The 9,887-nt window shown below is 58.3% G+C and overlaps 1 protein-coding gene across 2 annotated transcripts; it reads left to right on the top strand.

The window, feature by feature from the left end:
- The first annotated feature begins 390 nt into the window (after positions 1-390).
- Positions 391-9,562, top strand: KLHL40 (kelch like family member 40). 2 transcript variants are annotated; one of them, XM_019418867.2, is made up of 7 exons: positions 391-1,401; positions 2,761-4,029; positions 5,359-5,519; positions 5,780-5,887; positions 6,092-6,277; positions 8,045-8,191; positions 9,021-9,562. In XM_019418867.2, exons 2-7 carry the CDS (start codon positions 2,866-2,868, stop codon positions 9,130-9,132), a joined length of 1,878 nt encoding a protein of 625 aa, XP_019274412.1. In that variant the 5' UTR covers positions 391-1,401; positions 2,761-2,865; the 3' UTR covers positions 9,133-9,562. The 2 variants fall into 2 exon arrangements, with proteins under 2 accessions (XP_019274412.1, XP_019274411.1); XM_019418866.2 differs by having other exon boundaries at positions 391-1,474.
- Positions 9,563-9,887: the final 325 nt, after the last annotated feature.

The raw sequence follows: 9,887 nt of genomic DNA, 5'->3' as shown, positions 1-9,887 counted from the left end.
GCTTTGTCCCACTCTGTCCCGTACTCGCGTCCAATCCCCGGACTTCTCCCTGAGTGACTCGCAGAGTGGCTGGGGCAGATGAAACGGGATTGGCCGCAAGTTGGTGACTCAACAGTTGCTGAAGTGGGGAGAAGGGGACATGGGAGACTGGCATGGGAGACTCTTTACTTGTGGGTAAGTTTGCATTTCCCACAATTCTCATTAAGAAATAGGGGCACCTGGGTGCCTCAGTCGGTTAAGCACCCAACTTTGGCTCAGGTCGTGATCTCGCGGTTAGTTTGAGCCCCGCATTGGCTCTTCATGGACAGTGTGGAGCTTGCTTAGGATTCTCTCTCTCTCCCTCTCTCTGTGTGTCTCTCTCTCAAAAATAAATAAACTTTAAAAAAAAAGTCCTCTTTAAAAAAACAAAACAAAACAAAACAAAACAGTGGCTTCCCATTTCACCAAAGAGAAAAACCAAAGTCTGAACACTGGCCCACATGGCCCTACTTGACGCCCCCACCTTACTCCTCTGCCCTTATCTCCTCCTACTCACCTCCTCATTCATTGCTTCAGCCTCACTGGCTTCCTCCCTGTTCCTGGAACATGGCAGGTGTGCTCCTGCCTCAGGGCCTTTGCTCAAGCTATTACCCCTGCCTGGAATCCTCCTATCCCATGGCTTGAACGTGCTCAAATGGAGTCCTCTCAGCGAGTCGACCCTGACTTATCTACTAAAATTATTACCACCGCCACCTGTCCCTTCCCATGACCTCTTCTCTGCTACTTGTCACTTAGCAGTTATCATCTGACATTCTGTATAACTGCTTGTTACTGTCTCCCCCCAACCGCCCACTTTGGCTACACATAAGCTCCATAAAGACAGGAATTCCTGCCTGATGTGTTCACTGTTGAATCCTCAACACTGAGAAGAGTGCACAGTGGGTACTCGATGAATGAATGAGCCACATATAAATATGCTAGCGGAATGCCTGGTAGGCAGTGAGCACTATGGGATTCATCATAATCTAAAAATACGTCATTGAGTCATATGATAAACATAAGTTAATTGTTTGGTATGTACTTTCTGTCCTGGTCTTTGAAAAATGAAGCTACCACTAATTTGTTGTTGTTGTTGTTGTTAATTGGTGGGAGGCAGTTTGGTGGGGAGGGATTCCCACAGCCTTTGGAGGTGGGCAGATCTGCCTTGAGCCCTGGCCTGGCCACTTGCCAGCTGAGCAACTTGACCAAGTTGCTCAGCCTTGCAGAGCCTGGTCTCTTCACTGATGGTGCTTGTTGGAAATGCCCCGCAGCCCAGGACCGCGCTGGGAGCCCTGGGGTGAGACTTTGCCCTTTCTGCAACATGGACAGGACCACCTCCAGGACGTGCCCAGCTGCTGTGCCTCTCTAAGACCTGCCGGTGGGGTGAGCAAATGATCGTTGAATGCGCTGCTCAGGAGGGACAGGAGGTGACATCTCTGAGATCGCCAAATGAGAGGTGACTCAGTCCTGGCCTATCCTGAGGTCCCCTCTCCAATCCCTCTGCCCCTCAAGCCTGAGGTTATAAACAAGTGACTCAGAGGAATGATGGGAGAATGCCCCATAACAGTTCACACCAGTGTCCTGGGGGCTAAATTTAACCCACAGCTGCAGCCTCTGGCACTTTGGGAGCAAGTTAATCTTGGTGGCTGAGGCTGATGTGTGTGTGTGTGTGTGTGTGTGTGTGTGTGTGTGTGGTGGGGTGGGGGGAGGGTGGTAAGGAGGTCAGAGAAGGCTGGGCATAAGGACTGGCTATCCTTGGCCTCTACTCTGACCCCCTAAATGGTAGACAGGGTACAAGGGCCCCAAGGCCACGTAGGCTCAGGTCAAGCTTAGTGTGGACCAAAGACAGTGAGCATAGACAGCTGTCTTAGAACATTAAACTCTTAAGAGTGTTAACGTTTTGAACAGTAGAATCCACAGTGTCACTCCTCTAGAATGCTAAAACCCTGGGAGTTTATATACCTAGAATAGTTAAATCCTAGGAAATTAATTTTCTAGCGTGTCTGACGCCTTACAGTGTTAAAACCCTGTGATAGTGTACTCCCAGGAACACAGAACCTCAGTGCTTCTGAGCCTCAGCAGAACTCTAATTGTGGCCCTTAGAATCGAACTCCTCCAACGCCTCATTGTGTAGAAAGGGAGACTGAGGCTCAACAGAGCCATGTGACCTGTACAGGCCCTTCAGAAAGATGGTGACCTTCCTGCTTCCTTGCACAGTCTAAGGAGGGTCTCAGATCTGGAGCAGAAAGGGGGAAAGGTCCTCCCATTTTAAAGGTAGGGCACCAAGGTCCCCAGTGAGTGAATGCCATTCCCAAGTTCATTGAGCAGGAAACCCAAGCACACTGAATCCAGGGGTGGCTGGGGTGAGATACATTCCAGGGAAGAAGATGGAAGCACCCAGACAGAAAAGCCCAGAAGGCATGAAGGAAGGGAGACCCTGGAAGAGGGATACCAATGCTTCCTCCCTGGACCGAGGGGCAGAGCTTGAGTCATCCCCTTCCTTCAGGGGTATTGCTTGACCAAGGAATGCAGCCTTAATTGAAACGGAACCTCGGTGTGCTCCATTTAGAAATGAGGCAGCGAGGCTCTCCTAGGCCCAGACACCCCACCCCCGTCCCATGAGCCCCTGGGGCTGAGTCAAGGCTGCCCTGGGAGGGGGCCTCCACCCAGCTGTCCCCTCTGCGTCATGTGCAGGAAGCCAGGCGGCTCGCCTTACAGGGTCTTGTCCACCTCTATATATAGCTCTGTGAAGACAGCTGCATAGACTGAGAGCGGCCCAGAAGGAAAGCAGAGGAACAGAAAAAGGAGGCCCCCCTGGCCGGGCAGCGGCACCCCAAGCCACCCACCATGGCGCTGGGCTTGGAGCAGGCGGAGGAGCAGCGGCTGTACCAGCAGACGCTCCTGCAGGACGGGCTCAAGGACATGCTGGACCACGGCAAGTTCCTCGACTGCGTGGTGCGGGTAGGCGAGCGCGAGTTCCCGTGCCACCGCCTGGTGCTGGCCGCCTGCAGCCCCTACTTCCGGGCGCGCTTCCTGGCCGAGCCCGAGCAGGCCGGCGAGCTGCGCCTGGAGGAGGTGTCCCCGGACGTGGTGGCCCAGGTGTTGCACTACCTGTACACGTCGGAGATCGCGCTGGACGAGGAGAGCGTGCAGGACTTGTTCGCAGCAGCGCACCGCTTCCAGATCCCGTCCATCTTCACCATCTGCGTGTCTTTCCTACAGAAGCGCCTGTGCCTCGCCAACTGCCTGGCCGTCTTCCGCCTCGGCCTCCTCCTCGACTGCGCGCGCCTGGCCGTGGCCGCCCGCGACTTCATCTGCGCGCGCTTCTCACTGGTGGCGCGCGACGCCGACTTCCTCGGGCTCTCGGCCGACGAGCTCATCGCCATCATCTCCAGCGACGGCCTCAACGTGGAGAAGGAGGAGGCGGTGTTCGAGGCGGTGATGCGGTGGGCGGGCAGCGGCGACGCCAAGGCGCAGGCGGAGCGCCAGCGTGCGCTGCCCACGGTCTTCGAGAGCATACGCTGCCGCCTGCTGCCGCGCGCCTTCCTGGAGAGCCGCGTGGAGAACCACCCTCTTGTGCGTGCCCAGCCCGAGTTGCTGCGCAAGGTGCAGATGGTGAAGGACGCACACGAGGGCCGCCTCACTGTGCTGCGCAAGAAGAAGAAGGACAAGGGGAAGGAGGCAGCCGGGTCCAAGGCTGCTGACAAGGGCACAGGCGAAGCCAAGGCACAGGAGGAGCAGGTGGAGGAGGACGAACGTATCATACCCGGGATCCTCAATGACACTCTGCGCTTTGGCATGTTCCTGCAGGACCTCATCTTCATGATCAGCGAGGAGGGAGCCGTGGCCTATGATCCGGCAGCCAACGAGTGTTACTGTGCTTCCCTCTCCACCCAGATCCCTAAGAACCATGTCAGCCTTGTGACCAAGGAGAACCAGGTCTTTGTGGCCGGGGGCCTCTTCTACAACGAGGACAACAAAGAGGACCCCATGAGTGCTTACTTCTTGCAGGTGCCTGCCCAGCCCTGGGAGGGGCAGCCAGCGCTGGGTCCTGGGAATGGAGAGGGGCAGCCTCGGGGCCCAGGAGAGGCTTGTGTCTACTTGTTGGCAGTGGCCATTGGGTCTAGGATGAGAAGTACATCGGGGCAGGGGCGGGGGGGGGGGGGGTTGACTGACAGCCACTTGCCTGAAGGTTGAAGACAGTTATAGGCAATTGACAATCAGTTACATAACTCAGATGTCTCAGTTTCAGGGGGATGTTGGCCCCAGGATGGTCTGATATGTTGGAGGCTCTATCTCTGCCCAGGAGTTGAGGTCAGACACAGTGAGAAAGGGGAGCAAGGTCAGCGTAGGGGTCTGGAGCCAGGGCCTTTGCATGAAGCCAGGACTGGAGTATAGAACAGAGTGTCCCAAAGGAATTTTCCTGCCTAGTCTTTTCACTGTACAGATGAGAAAATTGAGGCCCGCAAAGGGCCAATAGAGTGGGTGTCCAGTCCAAGTGGTAGTGTAGTGTGGGATCTCGGAGGGCAGAGAGGACGGTTTCCTGGTGACTGGCCATGTAGGTTTGAGTCTTGCTATTTGGGGGGAATTTGGACGCGTGAAGGGGAAGGTAGGGTGTTTCTGCCTGGGGAATGGTAAGCAAGGGACAGAGACTGGAATGAACCTAGCCAGTGGTGTGCTCAGCGAGGCCTGACCAGGTGTGAGAGGGGTGAGGGGCAACACGGTGCCAGGGTTAAACCGGGGGCAGGGTGGGGGGACCGGGGGCGGCTCTACCAGTTACCAGCCAAGGCATACGGCGGGCACATTGTTTATTTTCTCCGGGCCTCCGTTTGTAAATGGGGGTATTATTTTGCCTGCTTGATAAGGTTGTTTGAAGGTTACTCGATGGTGATAAAGCGTTCATCCTCACACCGCTCAGCCTTCGGAAACTTTCCAGATAGATGAGCCTCTGATACCACCGTGTAAGACTGTGGAGGTGGTCGGGGCCACAGATTTACACTGTAGATCTTAAGGGATGAGTGGCAGAGCTGTATTTGGAGGTTTCCTGTAGAGTGGGATGTGGTGGAAAACAGGGCAGGCAGGCCTCACTTGCAGAGTTGTACTGGGGAAGGGACAGGACTTCGCGTGGGGTGCCCCATCCTGGCGCTGTAATGGTGGTTTCCGGGCGCCTAACCTCCGGAGGCCTCAGTTGTTCTTCGCCTGGCAGGAAGAGAGGGCACTGTCTCCAGGGATGACCTCCAGGCTGCTCTGGCCCCACCTGGAGGCCCGGGGTGGCTGGGCGGGGTGGAGCGGGGCCGGGGACGTGGGGGCCGGTGGCTGACTGGACGCCCGGCCCCGCAGTTTGACCACCTGGATTCCGAGTGGCTGGGAATGCCACCGCTGCCCTCGCCGCGCTGCCTCTTCGGCCTGGGAGAGGCTCTCAACTCCATCTACGTGGTCGGCGGCAGGGAGCTCAAGGACGGCGAGCGCAGCCTGGACTCGGTCATGTGCTACGACCGGCTGTGAGCGCGGGCCGGGGGCGGGGCGGGGCGGCGCTGAGGGGCCCGGCGGCGGGGGCTCGAGCGAGAGCCGGGGCTGCGGGCGGGCGGAGGCGGGCTGGGTAGAGGCGGGGCGGTCGGCAGCGGGGTGCGAGAGGGACCTGGGGGGTGCCGGTAACGCACGGGGTGCGCTCCGAATGTGCGTCGGGTGGGCGGGCGACTGCAGAGACGCGGACCCAGCGCACGCCTGACCCCGGCGCTCGCCCTACTCCCGTCCCCTTCAGGTCGTTCAAATGGGGCGAATCGGACCCGCTGCCCTACGCTGTGTACGGCCACGCGGTGCTCTCCCATATGGACCTGGTCTACGTCATTGGCGGCAAGGGCAGTGACAGGTGAGGCTGGGGCCTGGAGCGGGCGCACGAGCGGGTTTGTAGGTTAGAGCGGGAGCACGGCCTCCCCAGGTTCTCCGGGGCTGGTGCGGGCTGCAGGGACCGAAGCCGAAGCCGAAGCCGAGGAGGGGCGCTGTGCTGCCGAAGCCGAGGAGGGGCGCTGTGCTCAGGCTCCTCCCCTCTCACTCAGTGTCCCCCACCTTCCAGGAAGTGCCTGAAGAAGATGTGTGTCTATGACCCTAAGAAGTTCGAGTGGAAGGAGCTGGCACCCATGCAGACTGCCCGCTCCCTCTTCGGGGCCACCGTCCACGACGGCCGCATTTTTGTAGCCGCTGGGGTCACAGACACGGGGCTGACCAGTTCAGCGGAAGTATACAGCATCGCGGACAACAAGTACGACTGTTTCCTGTCCCCCTTGGGCTGGGCAGCCAGGGACCAAGGGCCCCACTGTAACCGCCTGGCTGTGTGGCTTTGGGCCTGTTGGCCCCCTCCGTGTCTGTCCTGGCAGGACCCATAGTTGCTGCCCTGGGCGTCTGCTGTTGAGCTTGGACGTCAGCACAGACATAGCCTCTCTCCCCTGATCAACAATGAGGCGAGCTTCCCCCACGAGGTGGGGCAAGGGGTATGGCCAGCTTGCTCTGCAGGGGAGAGCTCCCAAGAGTGGGGTGGGAGGTGCCAGGTTCCTCATTCAGAGACTCATACCAGGCAGTGGCCTGGTGCCAGGGATACAACGGTGACCAAAACGGATGCTGCCTGGTCCTGGGAGGTCGGGAGAAAACTGAGTTGGAAGTCCATTTGGACTTAGCCCACGAAAGGGATGGTGGGAGAAGGATGCTCAGGCAGAGGGAAGTTGGTGCCAAGTTGGGCCTTGGCTCAGGTATGGTGGGTGGGCTGGAGAGGTGGCGAGCAGGGCTGTGGGACTTTATCCTGAGGGCGGTGAAACGCCTGTGATGGGTTTTAGGCTCACATCTGTGTTTTATTAGATGACAGCTGATGCGGAGAACAGATGAAAGATTTCCCAGGAGGCAGGGGTGCAGCTGTATAGCAAGGGAGGGTGGTGGCCTGGAGATGAGGGCACAGCAGAACTGGGGCAGAGGGGATGCACTAGAGAAAGACGTAGGCTAGGGCATCTCCCACTGTAATGCACACACGAATCTCCCAGGGATCATGTTAGAATGCAGATTCTAATTCTCAGGCCTGGGGAAGGCCCTGAGTGTGTCTTTGTAATAATTCCCCCTCCGCCCCCAGGTGATGCTGATCCCTTCTGGTCTACGAGCCACACCTTGAGCAGCTAGAGTTTAGGAGACAGAATAAATAGAATTTAGAGACTGGATGTTGGGGATAAGAGGGAGAAGTGGACGCCTTTGAGGCAGGGTGGGAGGCCATTTATTGGAGAACAGTTGGCATTAGATCAGAAACGTGAGGGTCCACTTAGGACCTGTGGATTTGAGGGAACTGGGGGCATCCAGGAGGAGCCCACCAGGGCAGGGAGAACGCTGAGCAGGGGTCAACAGAAAATGGAGGGGACGAGCTCCCTCGGGAGAGAGAGTGTAAGAAGGAGAAACCGAGGCCCGAACCCCAAGGGATGGTGAGGGCAGATACATCATCCAGGAAGGAGCCTGAGGACAGGAGAGGGTAGGCAGGGGGGATGTGAGAAAGGCACATCAGCAGAGATGCCTGCTGTGCCTGGATTTTATGCTCTGTGGTGGCTGGGGACCTGAGTGCTGTTTTGGAGGGTAGGGATGAAAGTCCAACTTCAGGGCCAGAGGAGGGGAGTGAAGACACCCTGAGAATAACTGGGCAGTGAAAGGAGAAGAAGGATGGGGCAGGGGCACCAGGAGAGGACTGCTCAGTGGCCGCTGAGGTAGCGAGCAAGCAAGAATTAGTTCAGGAGCAAAGGAGGGACACTGGGGAGATCTGTGGTGGATTTCACGGGACAGGCTGGATGCAATGACCAGGGGTGCATGAAGGGAAGTGGGAGGGGCAGGAGAAAGGGGAAGACCGGTGGGCAGTCCTGGGAGGGTCAGGACACAAGAGGTTGTGCTGGGAGCATGGGTGTCTGGGATTCAGGTTTCAAAGAGGTGCAGCTGAAGCTATGGGCACTGGGGCTCCTGAGGCCCCTGGGTGATGCGCCTCTTCATGCCCCCTTCTCCCCACCAGGTGGGCACCCTTTGAGGCCTTCCCGCAGGAACGCAGCTCACTCAGCCTGGTCAGCCTGGCGGGCACCCTTTATGCCATCGGTGGCTTTGCCACACTGGAGACCGAGTCTGGAGAGCTGGTCCCTACAGAGCTCAATGACATCTGGAGGTGAGCCTGGCCCAGGGAGGTGAGGGGAAGCCTGAGCAAGGCTGATGCCCCACAGCGGGACTGGCAAGCTCATTTGGGAGTGGGGCGATTCCTCTTCCAGGGAGTCCCATGGGGAAGGGGCAGCAGACACACCCTACTCGGCCCCTGGAATCAGGTACTCCAAGAGTCGGTCTCTCTGTGTGGCTGGCAAAGTCTGGGTTGACTCACAGGGTACCAAGTCCCACTGTGGAGCATCAGCTGTGTCTCAGTCAGGAGTTGACCCCAAGCTTAGGGCAGAGACCCACAGAAACAGGCCCCAGGGAGTAGAGGGGGCCCTGAAGAGGCAGCCAAGCTTTTCTTCCCTGCTCCATCCTGGAGAACTGGGGCCAGGATTGAGAAGAAGCTGGACTCCAGCTTCTCAGAACCATCACTTTCCATGCTGACCCTTCCTGGGGGTGGAGGGAAGAGGTTTCCGTGCTTGGGGCACCTGCTGCCGGCATGGGGGTGGGTGGAACTTGGGGACCGGGGCTTCTGGAGTGCTGAATACAGAATTGTCCAGAGGAGGGGCCATGGAGATGCAGGCCTTCCTGGAGGAGTGTGACATTCCTTAAGAGGTGACCCTTCCTGGAATGTGGGGTGGCTGTTCTTTAAGGGTGGGCCTTGTGGCAGCCCCCTTTCCCAGGGCATGAGAATTCTCCAGGACCAGACCTTCCTGGAGATGGGCCTGGGGCCGGAGGGACAGTCCCCAGGGGTGGGCCTAGCATACCCAGCCACCCCTCCCTGCCGGGGCCCACTCTGCACTTGGCTGACCAAGCTCTGCGCTCCTGTCCCCAATCCCTCCCACCCCCAGATATAATGAGGATGAGAAGAAGTGGGAGGGCGTCCTGCGGGAGATCGCCTACGCAGCCGGTGCCACCTTCCTACCTGTGCGGCTCAACGTGCTGCGCCTGACCAAGATGTGACCAGCCCGGAGGGCCTGAACTTAGCATCCCTCCTGTCCTGTGGCCACACAGGCCCGCCATATGGGGACTCCCGAGAGGAGGCTGGGAGAGGCCAGAACCCACCTGGATCCCGTTGTGCCGCTCGGGCTGCTGCTTTGGCAGGGGAGGGAGATTGCTGCCCAGTCCTAGCCTTTCCAGCAGGGATGAGGAACTGAAGGTCTCATAGGCTTCCCCATATCCTTGGTGTCCTTGTTCCATGAGCCAGAACCACAGAGAGGTGTCCCAGGCAGCATTCTGGCCCAGTCCCAGCTTGCGTGTGTGTGCGTGGGGAAATTTCCCCACGGGAAGCCATCTCCTTACCTGTCAGATGGGGAGTGTCCCCCTCAAGCACACCCTGCGGCCTGGATAAGTCACCTTCCTTAAGAAGAATAAAGTGCCTTCTGAGCAAGTAGCTCAGGGTCTGGAATCAGGTACTCCAAGAGTCAGTGACCAAGTGGTCGAAGATTCTGGGCTTCAACGTTCAGCTGCTGGGCTGGCCAGGTCAGCGGCCTCTGCACTCCACACAGGTTCTCCTCCACAGTCTGTGTGTACCAAGAGCCTGCCCCCCACTCCCTGGGGCCCAGAACCTCCACCCCCTCATCCAGCATGGACAAGGAGCCAGGAGACCGCTGGGAGAAGGGACAGGGAACAGCCAAACTGTGGTAGAAAAAGTCTTTTATTCTATCAGTCAGGCCCCATCTGGCCTGGTCTGGGCCCGCGCCTGGGAACAGCTGAGC

This window comes from Panthera pardus, unplaced genomic scaffold (genome assembly GCF_024362965.1).
Source record: "Panthera pardus isolate Hobbes unplaced genomic scaffold, ASM2436296v1 HiC_scaffold_16, whole genome shotgun sequence".
Classification (NCBI taxonomy): domain Eukaryota; kingdom Metazoa; phylum Chordata; class Mammalia; order Carnivora; family Felidae; genus Panthera; species Panthera pardus.
This window is presented reverse-complemented; position numbering and strand designations above follow the sequence as displayed.

Coding starts and splice junctions, on each gene's coding strand:
- KLHL40 (XM_019418867.2), top strand. CDS start 2,866: ATGGCGCTGGGCTTGGAGCAGGCGGAGGAGCAGCGGCTGTACCAGCAG. Junction 4,030..5,358: donor TGAGTGCTTACTTCTTGCAG/GTGCCTGCCCAG, acceptor CCGGCCCCGCAG/TTTGACCACCTGGATTCCGA. Junction 6,278..8,044: donor TACAGCATCGCGGACAACAA/GTACGACTGTTT, acceptor TCTCCCCACCAG/GTGGGCACCCTTTGAGGCCT.